General features: G+C 45.7%; 1 protein-coding gene across 1 annotated transcript in view; it reads right to left on the bottom strand.

Moving 5' to 3' along the window:
- Positions 1–519: 519 nt before the first annotated feature.
- The window catches only part of LOC138582434 (inactive dipeptidyl peptidase 10-like), a 755,097-nt gene continuing 733,719 nt past the window's right edge, over positions 520–21,897 (bottom strand). Inside the window, exons 23-26 of the mRNA XM_069653734.1 lie at positions 21,240–21,298; positions 21,030–21,102; positions 5,887–5,960; positions 520–3,035 (exon numbers count right to left, since the gene is read on the bottom strand). Of these exons, the coding sequence (XP_069509835.1) occupies positions 2,898–3,035; positions 5,887–5,960; positions 21,030–21,102; positions 21,240–21,298 (344 nt within the window). The 3' untranslated portion in view covers positions 520–2,897. The remainder of the gene's footprint in view (positions 3,036–5,886; positions 5,961–21,029; positions 21,103–21,239; positions 21,299–21,897) is intronic.

The following is a 21,897-nucleotide window of genomic DNA, read 5'->3' as shown; positions in this document are numbered from 1 at the left end:
ATATACAAACGATTATATTTGCCAAAGCTTGTTGTATATTGTCACAGAATACACCATGACCATACGTGCCCATGTGTTTATATACACTCTCTACACGTGTTTCACCCTTTTATAATAGTCAAAAGGAATCCTCAGGAGAGTTTAAATTCTGTGTGATTTTGGTCTGGATAGATATTTGAACAAAGTAAATCTTTTTCTTGAAGAAAGTAAATAATATGCTTCTGGATTTGGTATTTGCAATTCACTGGCCTTATAAGTAAGTAGATTTAATCATCCGATGGATAGGAGAAGCATGCGATTGTCCCCTCTTTGGCGCTTCCGGTGTTGCAACTTTGGTGACTAAATCTACTTGCTTATAAGGCCAGTGAATTCCAAATACCAAATCCAGAAGCATATTATTTACTTTCTTCAAGAACAAAAAGATTTACTTTGTACAAATATCTATCCAGACCAAAATCACACAGAATTGAAACTCTCCTGAGGATCCCTTTTGACTATTATAAAAGGTTCAACCACGCGTAGCGAGTGTATATAAATACCTTGTGAAATAAAAACACGCTCAGAAACATTCTTCATCAACCAGTGTGGAAATTACTAAATGGCTTACACTAACCTAAGTTGAATACTATTCTTTGGATTGGCGCAAATTGGGAAATGTACATTTTCATTTTATCTATATAACTTTAACTCTGGTAATCAAGATAAAAGTACACACCCAAAGCTGACAACCAAACCTTAATGAGATACACCCTTGCAAAAACTAAGACTGAATTCGCCCACAGAACAAAGTCCTCTCCAATTGATTGCCATTTAGGACTTCCATACGTGCCCATGTGTTTCACAAGAAATAGTATATATTTATCTTTTAGAAAATCCCCACATAAGTTGCGGTTTATTTTACACTGCAAGAAAGTGATGTGTACAGTATTTCTGCATTCCTTTGGAATGTGTGACCCCTGAGGACTTACAAACACTATTAACCTAGATGAGGAAAGCAAGGGAGGTAAAATAGCAGCAGCCTGGCAAGTCTGAAACGCTTGTTTTAGGCCCTGGCAGCTGCTTCCAGTTAGTTCCACATGGACTGAGCACGAGGATGGATGCGCAGGTCCGTGGCTCTCCCTGCAGGTGGGAGAGCCCCATCTGTACGTCATTGTGTGGAACTGGAGTCACATGTGCACTACGAGATGGCAGGCAGAGCAAGTCTTTGCACTTTGCAGTAGATGTTATCTTAGGAAACCTGACACACTGTGTGATGGAGCAACAGGATGATTTCGAGGGTCATGTACAATGTGGGCAGAAGCCACAAGCCAGAGCTGGCTCAAGGGGCGGTCAAGTGGTGGAGTGGCACAGGGGCGCTGCAGATAAAGTGCGCCGCCAGCTCACACAATGTAAAGTGTCAGACACAAGGCCCACAAGTGCAGTCGCTGGCGTACAGCCAAAGCCGGCTCAAGGGACGGTCAAGGTGTGTGGTGGCACAGGGGCGCTGCAGATAAAGTGCGCCGCAAGCTCACACAATGTAAAGTGTCAGACACAAGGCCCACAAGTGCAGTCGCTGGCGTACAGCCAAAGCCGGCTCAAGGGACGGTCAAGTGGTGGAGTGGCACAGGGGCGCTGCAGATAAAGGGCGCCGCCAGCTCACACAATGTGTTGTGTCATATAAATTACATAACACTTTACATTGTGTCAGTTGGCGGCACCCTTTATCTGCAGCGCCCCGATGCAAAGTGTCAGTCAATCACTTTCTATTAGTGAGTTACTCATTAATAAAAAAATCATTGACTGACACTTTACATGACAGTGAGTGACAGAGGCGCGGCACCAGCGCCTATTCAAGAATCACACTGTGCCTTTGCATTCTAGTATTTGTAGTCTTGGGTTGGGGATCGAAGGGGGCGCTCAAAAATCCCAGACAGGGCGCTGGTAGACCTAGGGCCAGCACTGTGACAGAGCTTTTTGGAAAGCTCTGAAAACTCATCTGCTCTGATCTGTTATCTTTCTTGTTTGTTGTGTTGTTCTGTGGTTGGCTTTCAACCTCTCTAGTGCCATGATGCCTATGGGCGACCGTGCACTCTACAAATGGCCATAACATAACACAGTGCCAGGAGCAGCCAGTGTAGATGATGACAGGGACGAAGGACCTTTCAGCACGCAACAAGCAGTGCTAGCTACGTAGGCCGTATCGCCAAGGGATGCAAATACTTCACCCACATCTCATCTCACTCCCACATCAGCCACCTGAATGAATTTGGATTTGTGTCATTCATTGCATGATATTGTTTCCCCCAAAATAATGTCATAGCAAATGTGTCATTGTCAACAATTCCAAGGAGAAGTGCCCATCACAAGGTAGCCGTTTCCAGCCGACATCATGCACCTCCCTGCACCGGCCAGGACCACACGTGGACGCATGCCTTCTCGTTTCATACGCTCTACACTTGTAAATAATCACATTGTGGGGCATTCTCTATTGATATGTGCAATCCAGAAAACGAGCAATCAAGATGCAGAAGTAGGGATGCAGCTGGGGAGTCTCACTCTGCCCCATCCTCAAGAGCCAAAATGCTCAAATAGAAAAGAATGCGAGCCCCCATGCATGGCTAAGAGGCCTGCATGAGGAGTCACAAGGGAGGTCCATCTGCGTCACATGTGCGTGACACCCGCGCCTGGTAATGCTGCTGCACCATGGGAAAGTCAATCAGTGTTCCCTGTTTCCAGATCCAGTTGGCATGCGCCCAGCACAGCCGCAAGGGCTGCGTAAGGCTGGCCGTGACTGGAACCATGTTCAAGTCCAGGCGTCCAAGAGGTATTGGGTTTCTGAGTTCAGGAGCAGGCTGGCGGTACCATGCATGCCCAGTTGTCGCTTTCTCTTTCATTGAGCCAGTGGGTAGTGTTGGGTGCTACGAGTACTCCTCCTCATGGCGAGGAGAGGGTTTCTTCCTGGAGACCTGGAAGCAGTCCTGGAAGTAGGAGACAATGGTTTTCTGAAGATGCTGCTTGTTCTCCTGTCGGAAGAAATGACCTTCATCTGGGTATACCTACAGCACGGTGGGGATAGAAGTACACAATAAGTTGCAGACAACTTTCAGTTTGAACATATCATAATCATTGTTGGTCATTTGTCTTTCGATAGCGTAAACCACTCATCAGTGTGTATTCAATGTCATGAGTGTTGTACAAATAACCGCATATGTAAAATACTGGCACTCAGACTTCATACAATGGGCCTCATTACGACCTTGGCGGTAGGGGGTTAACGGCGCCGGTAGAGCTGCCGGCGCCATTAACCCCCTACCGCCTCATTACAAGGTCCTCTTGCGGGACAGCATGCTAACAATGGGCCCGTCATTAACGGGCCCGTTGTTAGCATGCTCCCCATTCCCATTGAGCCCTATGGGGGCTCAAATGGGAATGGGGATGGACCGGTCCGGTTTCCTTGAATGGGGAAATACCAGGACCTCCAAGGTCAGAATGGGCCGGTATTTCCCCATTCAGGGAACCCAGACCCGTGTTTGGGGGTAGCCATGCCCTTATTAAGGGCATGGCTACCCCCAAACTCATAATGAGGCCCAATGACATTAATGACAGTGATATCCACTGAATGATTGTCTTTTCTACACCAGCCTCCTAATTCCAACCACAAACCTTTTTCCCTTGTGTAGTGACAGCCACTGAATAGTGTGTCTAGAGTACAGTACGAGTTAAACCCCTGCGCAGTATTGCTATTTGCCCAGCAGTCTTAGCTACAGGCTAGTGATAGCGCTTCTCTAAACCCATCTCAACGTTTGTTGGTTACCCTTGGCCATGTAAAAAATGTCTAGTCCATTCTGTTCCGTAAAACTAAGAACAACTTCATCAGATCAGCACATATCCACAGAGAGCACCAAAATTGACACCTTTTTCCAAAGCACCTCAGGAGAGACACTCTAGCCTCCATTACCTCTCTATGCTCGTTAGCGGGCGGCTGCAGGAAAGAACCATATCTCCCTTGAGTGTTATTCAGGCAGATCTGATGAGATCCCGCTCCTCCGACAGATGAATGAGCAAGGAATTATTTATTAAATTCAATTGTTCCATTGCATAAAGGAAGAGTGAGTTTTCTCTTTTTTTGGTAAGTTCAGTTATTTCTTTGGCCTTTTGCTCCCCTGCATTACACATGTGCACATTCTCGAACAGGAGGAGTGGGACATATCTCTTCAAACACGCTTGTTAGGGAATTAATGGGAGATATCTCTTCCCACATCACTGTGAATAAATTAGTGGGGATATCTCTCTTCAACCATCCCTGTGAGGAAGTTCATGGGCATAGGTCATAAAACACCCCTATCAAGAAATGAGTGGGGGCTATTTCTACCACTGCTAGGAACTTCAGACAGGACTGCAGAGGGGCCCTTGCTTTGGCATGATGTGGTTTAGTGGTCCGTATGCATCTGTTTAGGGGCATGGTAACAAGCTGCTGGAGTGAGAAGGCTGCCTTTCTGGGGAAGCGCCTCTCTGAGAGGTCACCTGATCCTCCTCCCTCAGTGGAAATGTCAGCAAACATGCCCAAATGAATAGACTTTTATGTTGCACTATATTAGAAGGTACATTTTTATCAAACAAAGGGACTCGCCTTTGATCAGGTGTGTATGTCAATTCACGTGAGGACGATTAGCTTATCATCTAAGACCCCAGAAGTCTTTGCAAAAGGAGATATTGGCAGTTGACTGATTCTCTAGACGATCTGCCCCTTGTACTGTGATTTTACAGACAGAAGACCTATGGGCCTCATTAAGAGTTGGGCGGTATTCCGCCGTTAAACTGTTACCACTACTTGGTCTGGCGGAATAACTGCCGGATTACAAATCTCTATGTGGTTTTTTGGCCAGAATTACCGCTATGGTAACTCCACCGATTTATCAGCAGACAGTGGGAGAATTTACATCCAGCACGATGCTGGAGGTAAATCCCCCACTCCAGGGCCATACTCACAGTATGGCAGTGTGGGGAAAGTGGCAGTAATTCCGTTGCTGCCAATTATTCCCTGCACTGCCATACGTGTAATGAGCCCCTATAGATGCTATTTCCTTTCGCAACGTCTCAGCTTCAAACGGCTTATTGGTCAAGAAGATACTTTAATACGGCCTGAGAAGCTCGGAGACCCCGTCCAGCCGCCATGTTTGACGACACTAGAAACAGCAGTGGGCTATGTACATTATTCCTGGGAATCCTTTCTGCCTGCTGTTAACCATAGGACTTATTAAATGTCCAAAGATCACGGCAATACACATTATATAAAAAAATAATTCCATGGTGACATTTTCTTGGATTTTGTGTCAGCATTTCCAAGGTGAAGTCAAAACTGTAGCCGCTCTTGTATGGGTGCCCGGTTTAAAGTTTGTCGCAACTGGTTCGCTTCAGGTGTTCACAACTATGGCGTCCTGACCGGATAGGGAGGGCAGGGGACACATGGATTACTTGTCGTTTAACCTGACACTTATCCTGCTGCTGCCTGTCAAAAAGGAAGGCAAGGCACCAAAGTTTACCTGTGAATCAATGGCATGGCACACAGTAAGACTTCCTTGTCCCAGGCTATCAGCAAGCTCGCTGTACCTCAGAATGACTTGACACCAGGTTGTCTGATTGGTGCCCTCTGTGAAGCTAGTTAGTGGTTTCACTGCATAAAGGGGTCCCCTCTTGCTTTTAGACCACAGATCCCAGAGGTCAGTGAATGAACGGATTTCAATGCGACCACCACCCTGCGTTGAGTGGTTGCCTCTCCGCAGTTCTTATCTCAATATGAAGAATAAGGGAACATCCAAGTGGGAACATAACTTCCATAGAAAGAAAGTAGTGCAGCGCTGCGCACTTCCAGGCATCCAATGAACTGAGACATACTTGGCACTGTACCTTGGATGTGACGTTGGCATCAGCCAAGATCAGGTGGTTGATGAGCTCGGCAGTGTGCTGGAAATGTACATTTGCTGCATTGAGAAAACAGAGGAAAGTGTGTTTGGGTTACTATATCACATTGTCCTTTAACACACAAACACAAACAACACCAGCACCAACACCACCCCACCCTCCCGCACTAGATCCCCAAAATCCAGGATCACCCAAAGGTCAAAAGGAGGAGGGTCTTTTCTTAGCTTAGATTATCACCCAGGCATGATACCGTAATATCCTTGCCTTGGGAGGATAGCTCAGTGGGAACGTGCTCGCCGTAGAAGCAAGATGACACAGAACACCACAGGTTCGATCCCCGGGTCCATGCTTAGAAACCCCTGGGTATAAAGCACATTAAATATCTATCATATCAATAGCATTCATCTAAAGCTCTAAGGGGAAAAACATACATTTTGATGGCGAATATAACAAATTGCCACCATTGAGCTTAACTACGGGGTCGGCCCTCATTAAGCAGTGTTAGGGTCATCACCAAAACTCTTTTATGTCTTGAGAAGAGACCTTTGAAGGCCATTCTTTCATCGTGATGCTGTGTAAACCTGAACAGATCAGAGAGTTCCTTGTTGGGTCATGGGCAGCTGTCCTAGGCACTGTGTACACACCCTAGTGGTAAGTGTCGAATCAAGGAACTGTAAACTAGGCAGAGTTGCTTCTTTGTATGTGCTTGGTATCCCCTATTTTCTTCACCCAGAAAACCTTGACAGGACTAACCTCGTCTACATTGACTTTGTCATTTACCATGCATTGACTTCTTTCTGCCTTTACTTCGTCTGCACTTTCACATTGTAACAGTGGCAATGGATGTGGTTATGGTTAGGGTTGTGGTCAGAGGCGTCAAGTAAAAGAATATTGGGTACAAAAGAAGAAGGGCGCAGGGTTGTCCCCCTGTAATGACAAAGTGAATGCTAGGAGAAGTGGAAGACAGGAGAAGTGAAGGAATGGACAAGTGAAGGTGTCAAAGGGAATGAATGTCAAAGACACTCATCCATGTGCTCAAGCAAGCACATGACATGCTGTAGAACATGAGACAACACACTGATGCTTGAGGGACAACCGGAATATAGTGAACGTACTCAAGCCTCTTCACGCAGACCCTTTCAAATCAAAGTCACCCTGACATCAAGCCACACGTTTCCACAGACTTTGATGAGATCCCTGTCGGAGAAAAAATTAATCACCCTCCCAAACATTGTTAACCTACATTGTGTGGCGAGTACCCAGAACTCCCCAATATTAAAATGTGGGGCAAGCCAGGGACAGGGTTAGTCTGATTGCTACTCAATGGGCCTTATTACGAGTATGGAGGTAGCCATGCCGCTTTTCACGGCTACCCCCATACCAGGTACTGGGTCCGGGTCCGGGTTCCTGGAATGGGGAATTACTGGTCCATTCCGACCTTGGAGGGCCCGATAATTCCCTTTCCCGGGACCTGGTACATCCCCATTCCCATTTGAGCCCCCATAGGGCTCAATGGGAATGGGAAGGATGCTAACAACGGGGCCGTTGATGACGGGCCTGTTGTTAGCATCCTGGTCTGCTAGCGGGTCCCGCTAAGGACGCCTGATTTTACCAGACGTCCTTAGCGGGACCCGTAACCAGACCTCGTAATGAGGCGGTAGAGGGTTAACGGCGCCGGCAGCTCTACCGGCACCATTATCCCTCTACCACCTGGGTCGTAATGAGGCCCAATGTGCCTCCATGAAGGTGAATGAGGTGTGATCATGTTGGCCCGCTACTGCCACTGAAAAGCAATATTTCTTCAGAGGTTCCTTGGCGGAGGGATGGACCCTGTAACTAACTCACAATTCAGGGAACAGACACATATTTAGAGATGCTTCAAAAACCCCAAAGTACGCAAACCCTCAGTGTGAGCAGGGTTCGGGAAGTTCAGTAACATATTTTGCCTACGAGTAGACAAAAGGGAAAAAGCTTACGTGAGAAGCGGTTCTGTTGACCCAGCACAACAACTGTTCCCACATTGACAAGAGAACACACAGCACGGCACTGCGCACCCTGGAGAGGGCGATTTCAAGCTAGCGCCAGCCAGCACACACATCTGTAAATCCCCATCTGATTGTATTAGGCCAATTCATATTTAAGCAATAAACCCAGAGCTGTGGGCATTACCTGACCCGGTAATTCCCTCTGCCCCATTGAGGGGTTTATTGCTATTAGTATTCGGGGTGTGTTTCCTGGGATTCTAATTTGAACAGCATCACGGTCTTGCTGCTGCTCACGAACGGGAAGGCTGATGCCGAGTGTGGTCTGAAATTGCCCGTGCTCATCATTACATGACACACTAGACTACTGAATTTGTGTTCACATTAGATATATGGCAGCCATGTTGGAAGTATACTATGGTCCCTATTGAGAAGAAGGACATGTATTGAATGAACCTTTGCACATGCACTTAACACATTAGAAATGTATTAAAATTAACAAAGGATTAGAAAAACATCGAACATATGTTAACAATAAATAAGTAATTTAGAAAACCTGAAAAAGAATACTAACTGGAAAATTGTAGCAATAAGCAAATATTTAGACAGGAAGTAACCCTGTAATCCTTAGGTGCTCTGCTCTGGGTGTTATTTATAGTTGAATTGTACATTACTGAGGAAGGTAAATGAACAGTTTTGTAAACTGAGCAGTGGGGTTATTATTAGAAAAGGCAGTGCAAAAAGGTAAAGTAGAAGTGGACCACGTTTGGAGAGGGGTATGCGCAGTAGGGGAAACAACTTGGATGGGTGCAATGAACTGTGTGTTTGGAGGGGACTTGTTCAGTTCAGCATGGTGGAGGAATGTTAACCAGTCAGTACGCTCGGTAGGTTGAGGTTGCCAGTAGCTTTTGGTACAGGAGGTATTTCGGTGTCCAGTGGCGGACATAATTAGTCTTGCTTTGAGTCCGGCATTGGCAAGAGGTTGTATTGCGGTGGCACGAATTCAGTGGTTGGTGTATATTGTGCTTAGGTGGGCAAGTTTGCTTATTTTGGCGATAAAGGTCCCAAGAATATTTATGCCCAAAGGCCGATTAGTGTACCAGATTTTTTCATGTCTGCATTGTTCTTTTTTCAGTCTTCGAGGTACAACAAGAAAAGCAGGGTGCATCGATTGGGAGCTTTGACATGTAACGGAGTAGTGACGTCACCGTACAGTCTGCATCAGTTAGGGCTTTGTACATTCTTCCACGCAAGTCACTGCAGTGCCTTTCGAGAAATTAGTGGTGATTTTGTGTTCGTTGAAAGTGAGGGTTGCATACTGCTTTCCATTTTCCTCTTTGATCCCTTGCAAGGCATTAGCAGGCAATAGTCTGAGACCATCTCGACCACGGCGGGAGAAATGGAGTTGGATATCAATCCAAACTTTGAATTGCAAGGTATCGTGATATTCAATATTGAAAATGCCGGAAGTGCGCAGCTTTTGCATGTCCATTCGTGAAATGGGAGATGTGTGAACGGCCAGGTCTTTCCCATCACGTCTTAGGCGTTTGATTATGCCGACAAACACAATGTTGGCACTGAGAAACTGCTCATTGTGCATGATGTTTATTTTACGACGGAAGGGTGTATTATTTAAATGACGGTTAGTTCCAGAGCATGGAGAGATTCAACTTTGTGGTTGGTTCTCAGTGACAGATATAGTGCGCACTTCAGTAGAGAATTGGCACAATAAGGAAGTCAATGCATGGAGAGGTTCCTGTTTAAAAGGCCCTTACGAGTTAGCCAACGTTTTAATGTGCCCACAGCCCATTTAGTTGCAGATTGTGTGCTTACTTTGGATGTATTTAATTCAATAGACTCCAAATCACGTCTGCATATAGTAGCATGTCTGCTACCATGTCCAGTGGCACTGTTTTGTACAGTACTACTAGGATATTAAGGTAGGCATGTTAGTCTATCTTCTGTTTTTGTTAAACTATCTTGTAGCCATTCATCCAAGGAGAGGGCACCCGTAATGTTGAATGAAATCATTGGTCCTTCGCAGACAGAATAGGAGTGGTCAAAATTCTTGATGTTGATATCGGACGAGTCGGACAAGATGAAGTCGGATGTTGAATGTGGAGGGGTGTATTTAATATACAGCGTTTCAGAGAATAGCTCTGTACAGGGGTTTACTGGCTGGTAAAGTCGGTGAACCGACCAAAGGGATCAACTTGGTAACATTGAAATATCATGTATTTAGCCAACCTCAAAATCCCACTAGTAATTTCCTATTGAGGGACATTAAGAACTAGTTGGAGAATAATCAATCAAAAGCGAGAGTTCAAACTGGAATGAGGTATATACTTTCAGAAATTAAACCAAGGCCAATCCACAGCCTATGAGACATAAAAGGGGCTGTAAAACACCAGAGGTATAGAGAATCACTGAGAAGTCAGACATGGGTGATCACACTCCATGGCATGACCGTGGAATATCGTGGTAAAGAAACGCTTGAAGAAAGCAGTGCCTAGAAGACGGCTGCTAAACTGTGTAAGAGAATAATAGGTCCCATAGTCCATATCTGAAGACATTTGCAGGGTCTTTGGTAAGGCACTGCCACACCTTGGGAGACTGTAAAACCCAGACCAGAAGGCCACCCACCAGCAACCCTGATGCAGTTTAGAGGGAGACTGGGCCCGTAGCAGGAAGGCGTGTACAATATTGGCTTCCTGAAAAGCACCCAGAGTGAGGTGGGAGAAATACCCATGTAATCAGGATTTCATTCCCGAAGCAATTTGTCCAGGAGGAACCATGCATAAATCCTGAAACCAGAAGGTCCAGGAGGGACCGTGCAAGAACCCGAAGCGACAAGATCAAGGTAGGACCATTTGTGAAGACTGAAATAAAGAACACCACGAACGACCGGTTATAAATCCTGAAATCCAAGATCCAGGCAGGAAAACTTGTGAATCCTTAAATTCAAGGTCCAGGCAGGACCACTTGTGAATCCTGAAGTCCAAGGTGCAGGATAACAGAAGATGTGTGTGGTGCACAGCCTATTCTAATGGTTAATTTCATAAAGTATACATATGTAATGATTTAACTGCAATTTCAGATGCAGCTGGGCAATACTCTCCGGCCACGAAGAGTGAGACAATATACAACAAGTAAGCCCACTGTTTCCAGTAGGTGACCCAAATGCACTCATGTGGAGAAAACTCTCCTAATATGTTTGTTTGCTAATACATTCACTCATAAACTACGTATTGAAGTAAATAAATAAAAATGAAAAGACTCTGTAGACCATTCAAATTGCAGACTCAAAGTCCTTTGTAACACCAAACAGTGTTTATAATTATATGCATTTGAAGCAGGTTTGCGGAGGCCACAGTTTTGCACGTCCTGTTGGTAACAGTGCAGTTCTGGTCTGGGTATGACATGCTAGCCTCTGTAATCCGCACCTCCCCAAGGTTATTCTCGTTTTGCAGTCCTGATTCAGGTGTGTTTTGGGGGGTCCAGCCCACCTTGTCCCTCTTGTGCTCCAAGTCCCTCCAATTCGCACAGGCCTGGGCATTCACTCCTTCAATATGCAGGTTGGCCCAACAAAGCTGTGACTAGGGGGGGGGGTGTTGCAATCTTGTTAACTCCCTTCTGTCTCCTGTTTCTGGAGGTAGTCTGAGACCAATCTTTTGGGGCATTGCAGTTGTAGCAAAGGGACCACGGGCATCCTGGGGATCTCACTGTGTTCACAACCTATGAGGGGAGGGGGCCAGGACAGTAGTGGTATACAAGCCAGGGGGAGGGGCACTCACTCGTTACTCAGCACCTGCTGCAGCTGATATCCGACAAGACCCACAGGGCTCCACACTCAATGTGCCAATTCCCCTCCCCCCACAGCCGCCAGTTCTGTAATCACCTCAATGTCTGCCTTTGCTGCGTTGTCCTTCTCCACACTTCTCCGGCTCCGACTTCAGCTGCCTGGGTCTCACCAAATGTCTAACAGCCTGCTGTTCTTCTGGACCACCGTGGACCCAGGGCGAGCTCGATCGCCAGATTCGCTTACCTCTGCTTCCTCCGCAAATCGCTCAATCTCGCCTCACTTCCTCCATATCGTGCCCGCCGTTTTGGGGTCAGTCGACACTGTCGCGTCTTATTTTCACAATCTTCCTGCCTTCATTCTGCACTCTGCTCAGCTTGGGAGCTTCCCCATGCTCACCGGAATATCTCGTTCCTACCAGCAAGACAATGGTATATAATGAGATGCACAAGAGACTTATCATTCACGGATCAGTACGGGAGCGTAGAGCGAAAAAAGTCCTGCTCACATCCCTGCTGGCCATGCCCCCTAATCTTGCTATTCTTAACCCAATACCTAATCAGGCACCAGACAAACCTCAGGTGGCTGTATCTGCTGTGCCATCTTCACCAGGTATGCAGGTTCAATTTCAGAGCCTAGATTAATCACTCAGTGATCACTCAGTGAACCATAGGCATATAGTTAATCCACTTCTTTGGTATCACTGGGAAGCTCTACATCATGATCGCTTTCAGCCATTGATGTGTTTTGTGATAGATGGCCAATTTCGAATCTTTTTGGTGACTCATCCGCATCTAATGCATCTGCAACTTTTGAAGGGTTCTGTGATGAGTCCTCAAAAATACCCTACCTAAGGTCTCCTCCGAGGTAGCCAGGGAAAGGCAGACACTTTCTGATCCTGACCTTGGGGGTGGTGTTCTGCGGGAAGATCACCTGGGAGGAGAAAGCGCCCAGGGGAATAAGAGGACTCTGTTGGGTGATATGCTGTATTTGTCTTCTTCTAGGGAAGACATTTCCTCAATACCATAAAATATAATGGCTTGTTGTCTTAACAACCTTTTTGTTCCCCAAGTTCAACCTACTAATATGGATAAAAACCATCATAAACCTTTAGGCATTGAGAGAAAAGAAAACCCTTCTAAAACCATGGAGTATTATAGAGCTATTGCATATTACCAATTCTAACTCTAAAGAACGTTCCTCTTCTATACAATCCAGTCTTGTGATTGGTCCTTATGATATTCCTTTCAAGAATATTATAGGGAACAGAAATGCGACCACAAATCAAGTTAGAAAAACTAGTTTTTGCATTAGGGACTTCCAGTCCCATAATCCCTGAAGTACTGGGACGAAGAAGAGGTCTAAAGAGGAACAAAACTACAAATTCAGCTTGTTAATGGGAATGACCCACACCTGAGGGAGACTGGGAGGCTTAAAAGGCCCCCTCAGGTGCAGGTGATTATTGAGCAGCGGGAGCAGAGTAAACAGTGGGAGCAGAGTGAACAGTGGAAGCAGTGGAGCAGCAGAAGCAGAAACTGGAGGAGTAAGGAGACGCCGGGAACACGGTCGAACAGAGAGCAGTAGCCGGCCTTTAGAGGGTCTTTACCACCAGAAGCCATAATTGCAAGGGTCGGGCAGCAGGAAGCATGAAAGAGGGAAGCTTGGCCTTTGAAGACCTGTTTTGCAGAGGCTGCAGAGCCGCAAGCAAAAGTACAGAAAGTTTTCGTCCCCACAAGGCTGTATCTGGTCACAGGCGAGCACCGGAGAGCCTGCGGACCAAAGGAAGCTCTGTGTGCAAGTGGCACGGGCAATGGCAGACCAAAACCAGCAGAATGCTGGATCGCGAGGAGAGGCAGAAGTGAAGTACCTGTGAGCAGCGAGGAAATCAGACGTGCATACTTTTCCTGGTGAGTTCACCAACTGATAGTGACAGAGGAGCGCTCTGTGACCGCTCGTGTGATCGAAACAGATGTTTTCAGATCAGAAAATAATTGCGTATGTGTGAAGTTAATGCAGAAGGCAATTTTGAACACCGAACTATTAGAAAACAGATAAAACATTATTAGGCAAAACCAAATGACTGTGTCTATAAGCATGCACATTTATTCAAAACCTAGCAAACAAGATGGGGCAATACTCCTAGAACCTAATGCAGACAACCATTATCCAAGCCAAAAGAAAGTAAATGCGAGGCAGTTTAAACCCAACAGATATTTCCAAAGTTAGGAGGCAACAAATGAAAGTTCTAGAGGTTGTTAAGCTTATTGCCCATATTTGAAGAAGTATATAACAAAAGCTGGTATAAAGCCACATTGCCAAAGCCAAGGAAGAAGCAGAATAAAAGCATATCCTTATCAGTGTTTGGTTAATAAAGCAGTGGGGAAACAAGAATGGCAAGGAGCACGCCCTTCTGGAAAGGTTGTTCAGAAGGAGAGGAGCATAGCGTGCAGAGGTTTTTGGAAAGTACAATGAGTACTAAAGAGCACCAATGTAAATTTTGCCTTCCCTGAAGAAACGCTTTAAGCCTGATGTTGTAAAGAAATGAACACTTCAAAGCTGTTGTAAACTGATCTTAACCACAGAGGCACTTGTTGTTTGGAAATTACTGTTCAGGTAGGGGAGTATACCTGAATGGCGATCTTTGAAGTAGTAGGCCTGGCATGGGAGTAAACGTGGTGTGATTGAAGTAGTAGGCCTGGCATGGAAGTAAACCAGGTAGAAGTTGATAAAGTGCTGTGAGGGTAAAGTGGTGTTAACACATTATCCTGACAAACTTTTAATTGCTGAAGCAAGAACTGTATACAACTGCTGCAGAAGTATTATATCTCTTCAGAAACAATAGGTTGTTGCAAGATGCATCCTGACAAAGACAATTCATGTTGATACTGATGAAGTAAGAAAATATTCTTCGTTCATGTGAAGAAGATTAATTTGAATCTTACTATTACAAGAGGAAGGGACAACACCTTGGTTGAATCACTGAGTGTTGGAACTTTTTGTTGTCAAGTTGGGGTCACAAAGAACTGTCTTAAAACTTTGTTACAAACCAGGATTTCATTATTTCTTTTTGGAACATTGGAACAGAATCCTGCTTGAATCTGGAGAAGGGGAATTCTCCCAGATTATAAGGAGATATTGTTTTCATATTGAGAAGTTAACTGTTATATTTTTGTTGCTTTTGAACTGCCATGCATTACCTTGTTGAGTTACTGTATTTATAAGTGTTAGGTACAGAGATCTTTTGTTAGAGTGTTTCTTTTAGTTTATTTTAGGCAGGGAAATCCTCTTCAGGGTCGGGATAATGAGGTGTTTATCCAACCTTTTGGGTTAATAAAATGGCATCTTTTGAACAAACTTCACAAAGTTGTCTGCCTTACATTTTGCCCCCCTCACAGTTCACTAATACACTGCCTCGGGCTCATGCTGCTGCGTACCCTTTAATATAGTTTCCTGGGGCAGGTAATACGATAGTGACTGTGCATGCACCTTGGAGTGCCACAGGTCTATTTAATATTGTGCAAAGATTTCCGAAAATGTGTGAAGACTCTGTTATGTTTTAAGAAGAGTTGCAAGTTATCACGGATTGCTATTCCTACTTGTGATGATTTCAGTTACTAAGAGCTGCCCTTCCTCCTGATACATTTACTTTCTTGAAGCAAATAAGAGACTGCCAATTGTAAGAACCCCCTGGAGATAATAAACGAGTTTAATGACAGTGGCCTCCATTCCATTATAGATATATGCCCCAAGAAGACAGATTGGACCAAGATAAAAGTGGGAGAAGAAGGGATAGAATCCATCAGATTACCTAGAAAGGCTTAAGCAATATTTTGATCCATTTTCGGGGAACTCCAATATGGCAAAAACCTCACAACAAGCTGTGGTTTCCCTGTTTGTAATTGGGTTGCAGTGCAAGAATGCAGAATTAATTAAGGGAGTACTCATTGTCTGGGAAGAAAGAACTTCACTGAAGTATTGTGGCTGTGCAGGATTTTCAAGAAAAGGAAGACAGACAGAAAGAAACTACTGAGGTTAGATTAATGGCATTACGAATCCAACAACTGCAGCCTTCGCAAGGAAGGGCGGGGCGCCGGGCAGGACCGAACTCCATGGGAAGGGGTAGGGGCAGAGGAACAGAGGAAGAGGAGTCACTGTTAATGTGGGAAGGGGGAGCTCAAAATAGATAGATGACAAATGTTGACAGAATTACTGCAATAATTGTCTGGTATGCCGGGTCCATAATATGGGATAGGCTGTAAAGGTTCAATGGGAAAAAGATGCCTGGTAAGCGACTTTTTTTTTCCTGCATCTCTAAAATCGTTATCCCACATATACACGTATTATTTAATGTTATATACTCCTGTCTTAGAATATTTGGGGAAAGTGCTTGAATTTTTTGGGATTGCAAATTTGGGGAAACGTAGCCTCTGGTGACTTTTTTCCAAGTCGATTTTATCACTGGATACCTTTTGTAAAAGCTTTGCCTTCCAGGCACCCAGTAGGGAAAGGACAATGTTTTAATGTTCAGATAAACTTTATGCATTTGCCTAATGCTTAATTTCGAATTTTGGTTAGTTGTGGTAGATATGTTTTCCATGTGGGTGGAAGCTTATTTGTTAAATGTTAAAGATATTTGTAACGCGCACCGTCACCAATGGCGTTGGTGCCCACGCGCTCTGGCGGATCTGCAAACGAGAAGGTGGGATGGGTTAGTAGGGTGAAGAGGGAGTAGGATAGTGAGAGGGGTGGTGTTCTGTTGGCAGCTTCAACTCGGTATACACAGGGTGCTGAGCTTTCGGTGCGAGTATCAGCTGATGTCAGTACTCGTGTGCTGTTGGTGCGGTTTATGTGTTGTACCGGTGGGTTTCGGGAATCCTGCCTGGTGCGGGAACGGCTAGACTTGAGAGACCCGCATAGTGGGGGAGAGGCCCACGCCCAACTGAGCAACTGAGTATAGTAACTTATCAGAGACAATTGAATAATTCAGTGCAGTCCTAAAATACGGAAGCAGCTCAAGACCTTCCTTTTCTCCTCTGCTTTCTCGTCCTCCCTCCCCTGCTAACCTACCTGTCTGCTGCACGGACTGGTTGCTTCGTTACCCTCAGAGTCTCACTGGGTACCAGGATCCTCTTTGACCAGTCTCCCCCGCACTGCCTATGGGCCTGTTGTGCACTAGGGGCTGTAACTGTAACCTCTACAGTCCCCTGCCTCCTTGCACTTACCCAGAGCTGTGCTGCTCTGGCTGCACTTACTCAGAGCATTGCTGCCCTAATTGCACTTTCACCTTCCCTCCCCTTTGCACTTCCCCCACTCCCTTCCCCTTCATTTTGCGTTCTGCACTTGCATGATCTGAAGGACACAAGGCCTATTAAGATCGTTTGCGTTGTCCTCCCTCCGTACCCTCCCTTGTCTTGTCACACCTAGAAACACATGTGTACAGGCACGTTATAAATCACTTATCATATCATATCATAGATGGCATCTTGATTCTGGTGCACATATATGGCCACTCCTCCATCTTCATTCAGCAATCACCAATACCCTTGACACCCTTGCCCCAGTCAGGAGGATCTTCCTGGAACCTGCCTCTAAGCGCAACACCTGGTATGACTTGGAATTTGCAGCCCTGAAACGAATGTGCAGAGCAGCGGAACGGAAGTGGCAAACCTCAGATTCACCCTCTGACAAAATGGCCTGCCACCTGCCCCAAAGACAATACAGACTCGCAATCCGTGCCAAGAAAAGGGCTCACATTCAGACACGGGTATCAGGTGCATCCAGTAACACTTCTGAACTTTTCAAAATCTGCAGGGAGCTAGCTAACCCTGCCAGAGTCTCTTCCTCCCCTCTTCCTTCCCAGGCCCTTGCAATGCAATGGCCACACACTTTGCCAACAGACCTCTGGGCATCCCGAACACCCTGGTTACTCACCCACCTAACCCATCCCACACCACCTTGCCTCCCTTGGCCACTCCCCCTCCTCCTTCCGCCTTCTCCTCCTTCACCACTGTCACACCTGAAGAAGTTACCAGAGTGGTCCGCTCTATGGAGGCTTGTTCCAAACAGGTTCTCCCCTGCTCGTCCAGAACTTTCAAGGATAACGTTGGCTCTTTTGCCCCCGCACTCGCTGATTTCTGCAAGTTTTCTTTTGCCACTGGATCTTTCCCCTCCTCCCGCAAGCACTCCCTTGTGCACCCCCTCCTGAAGAAAATTCAGCAGACCCTACCTGTCCAGCCAGCTACCATCCTATTTCAATCACCCCCCTCCTGGGGAAACTGCTGGAGTAGCTGGTCTTGCCACTAGTCAACTTACACACTGAACTTGTCGGTGGTCTCCACGAACATCAATCTGGATTCCGAGCATCCAGAGGCATGGAAACTGCTCTTCTGAACACCCATGAAGAACTGGTTGCATCCCTGGACTCCAACTCCCCAGTTGTCCTCATTCTACTTGGTCTCTCTTCTGCCTTTGACACTGTCAACCATTCCAACCTTATACAAAGGCTCCACGATACCCTTGGTATCTCGGAACGGCACTGGAATGGCTGACTTCTTTCCTAACTGACCTCTCTTCCCATGTCATCCTGGGCACTTTTTCCTCTCCTACTTCCTTCTCCACCTCTGATGTCCCCCAGGGATCTATCGTCTCCACCTGGACATCTACCTGGCTCAGCTGGCACGTCTCATCTCTTCTTTCTCCCCCAACTTCCAGTGTTATGCAGACAACACTCCACTCTTTTTCAGACTTCCTGCTGACTCACTCACACTTTACTTTATCCCTGACTGCCTGTCTGCCATCCAGCCTTGGTGCTCATACAATGATCTCTGCCTCAATGCCAGCAAAATTGAGGTCCTTCCTATTTGGGACCCCTGCTCCCTCCTTCTTCCCTTCTCTCTTGCCTCCCACCTTCGGCTCTCCCCCGGCTCCTTCTTCTGAAGCCAGAAACCTTGCAGTCGTCTTTGACTCCTCTTTATCCTTTGTTCCTCACACGGAGGACATTGCCAAGAAGTCCCACTTCCAACTCTTCCTTCTCAAAGGAATTTTCCCATTTCTCACTTTACCACAGAAGCTTAATGTTTCCCCAAGACCTGGTTCTCTCTAGCTTGACTTTTCCAACAGCCTCCTCCTCAATATACCTTCTTCCACTCTGCGACCCCTTCGGCTAATCCAGAATAGGGCAGCAAGACTTATCTTTGGCCTTAAAACGAGAGACTGCATCTCTCCTGCCCGTTTGCTGCACGGATCAAATTCAAATCCCTCTGCATCATCCACAAGGTTGTCTGGGGCCGGGGACCTCACCACCTGCAACTCTCTCTTACCAAATACTCTCCTTCTAGACCTCTACGTTCCTCTGGAACCAACTCTCTGTGTGTAAAGCGTTTTGTTAAACAGAGAGCAGGGGGCCGCTCGCTTTCCACAGCAGGCTCCCTCCTCTGGAACAGCCTCCCCCTCCCTCTGCGTCTTGAGCAGGACCTTCTGAGGTTCCGAAAGCACCTCACGACTCTCCTCTTTTCCTTTTCCTTCCCTTCTTCTGCTAATCCCACAGTTGCTGTGATTGATGTTTTGGACACTTATGCGTCCTCTGACACTCTGACCATTCACACCCAATCTCCCCAGCAGCTGTCTTCCTCAGCACTTGCTTCGGCACACCCTCCGCACTGCAGATTTGCACTTTCCTCCCAACGCGGCTCCTGGCCGCACAGCACTTACCATACCTGGCACTTCATCTGTGGCTCACCCTTGAGCATGAACACTACAGCACCTACCCCACTGCCCTCTTCCTTCCTGCACTTACCCGTTCTGAATAATCACAAGGCATAGTAGGTTCGGCCATCCCTTCACCCTCTGTATTTTTTGTATTTAATTGTACTGCTATCCCATGTTCCCTCCCTCATGCCCTGTGGGCGCTTTGAAACAGAATGTATTTCCTGTATAAGTGCCTAACAAGAAAACAAGAAATAAATAAATAAAAAATGCACAACACTGCTCAGTTTCCTGCTCATGAATTGGCACATCCAGATGACAACCTTTGATTTTGGCCTGCATTGCTGTTCTTTTTACTTCTAGGCTGGCATGCTGCATATTGACTTTGTGAAATACTGTGAAGACAGAACAAACTTTTGAAGTGTACTTGGCATCAAGAACATTTCTGAATAAAGTGAATTATTAACTGTTTATCAAAATGGACCTTCCATGCGTTCTGATGCTGATATTTGTACTAACCATTGAAGCATATAATACTGTTACTACTTGTCATGAATCATATGGCTAAAATGCTCATTCTTGGGTTTAAAGCAAAAATCCTTTCCTCTATGCTTTGTGGCAATATTCTGCATCCATAAATGTCAATCTTGGATCTGCATCCTTCCTCTGCATGATATTGACTCTAGCTTCCCTAGGGAACTAGTTCCTTTTCATTGGGGTGATGTCTGCAGTGATTTAAGATTAGTTACCAGATCTAAGGGCCCCAGGCCTTTTTACAGACATTTTTCAAAGATGGGGTTTTCAGGTTTTCCAAACTTTCCTCCTCCTGATCAGCTTCACGATAAACTTGCTGCAAATCGGCTGTCTCCAATACACCAATCATTGTTCCCTTTTTATTGGTATTATTCTCTAGTCACCGACAACAATTGTACTATAATAACAATGTTTCCTTCTATATTCACAAAGGACTTTCTTTCACTTAAGTTGGTCATGGCACCTAATACAGGGCTTTCTCTATACATGGTTTCCCATGGATTGGGATGGCAGTAGTTGCATGGGATATGTGATACTTGCTATTAGACACTAGGAACAGGTGTGCATCTGCTAGGGGGAATCTCCCAGATTCCTCAACATTTTAGGAGCTCTATTGGCGTGCATTCTTCCATGAAACTGAGATTTGCTAAACAGTCTCACTTTCAGAAAGCGCTCTGTGTTTTACAAACTGGTGTTGGTGGGTTTGTACCCAGATGGGGTACATTATTGAACTTACCAAACTCCACATACAAGACATCCCCCATACACTTGCTGATGGACATGAGTAATTTGCTTTCCACCAGCATATGTAGCTGCAATGGGGCTTCAATGTTCACATATTCCATTCCATTCTAGAATACTCTGATCTAGAATATTCTACTCTTAGATGATTATGATTTCTATTAAAATCTTTTTTAGGATATATTTTTCAATATTGGAGAGGGAATGAGATTTGTCCATCATTTTGAATCGGCAAACACCCCAGTGAAAATGAGTATGCGATAATGGGATACTTTCAGTTGTAAGTATCATGCATTTTTCCTTAACCCAATATGTTGCAGGCACCTGCGTCCTCCATGCAGACCCCCTCCACCCATTAATGTTTTTACCATCTCCGGTTCCATGCACCAAAAGAAAGTGCTGATCTTTCAACCTGGGAGCATCATCCCACAGCGAGGCGACCTGAGGAGAGCAAGCAAGAGTATTTCAATGTATGTAATTCATAATGGGAAATTAATTGGTGGGAGTTCCAATATTTCCCTAGGCCTAGGGAGTAATGTGTCACACTAGGCCTAGCAACATTGTTCTGGCAAACGTACCGTGTAGGCTGCGTCTTCACGCGTGGGAACCCCTAGGTACCTTTCCGAGAATGCAGACGCTGGGCCAAAGAGAAACAATGGAAAAGCATCAAAATTACAGATATTATGAAGGACCCTTGAACACAGTATAGTCACTGTGGATACTCATAGGTTCCACACACGTTTCGGCCTACTTTTCAACTCACAGATTATTACAGCGATGCTACACACAGGTGTATTTCTTTTTTGTAATGTTTGATCAGATTGTGAGCTGCAGACAAGTGCCTGTATTGTCTGTTTGGATGGCGGTCTTTATATACCTGGTGGGCAGAGATTTGCAATAAACACCCCTGCTCCACAACACCTGCTTCCCTCCCTCCTCACCCATACCAGAGAGCATCTAGGTATGTGGTGTCCTAGGGGTAAAATGGGAGATTACAGACAGCTCCGTGCCTATGAAAGGCCTCCAGGGGTGGTGCAGCCAGTCAGTCATCAGACTCACTCAGTCCTGCCATCAGTTCAGAGACATATACATGTCCAAACATCTCCTATTGTTGGCTATTCTCTGAGTGGGAAGTATCACTGGAAATGATTACACTCTTGGCCACTTTATCTTTACAGAAAAAGTCAGTGTTCTAAAAGATTGGAGAAAATAATATTGGATGTTTATCAGAAGACT

This window comes from Ambystoma mexicanum, chromosome 3q, assembly GCF_040938575.1.
Source record: "Ambystoma mexicanum isolate Mex_15411 chromosome 3q, UKY_AmexF1_1, whole genome shotgun sequence".
NCBI classification, from domain to species: domain Eukaryota; kingdom Metazoa; phylum Chordata; class Amphibia; order Caudata; family Ambystomatidae; genus Ambystoma; species Ambystoma mexicanum.
Note: the sequence above shows the minus strand (reverse complement) of the source record. Positions and strands in the feature narration are given on the sequence as shown.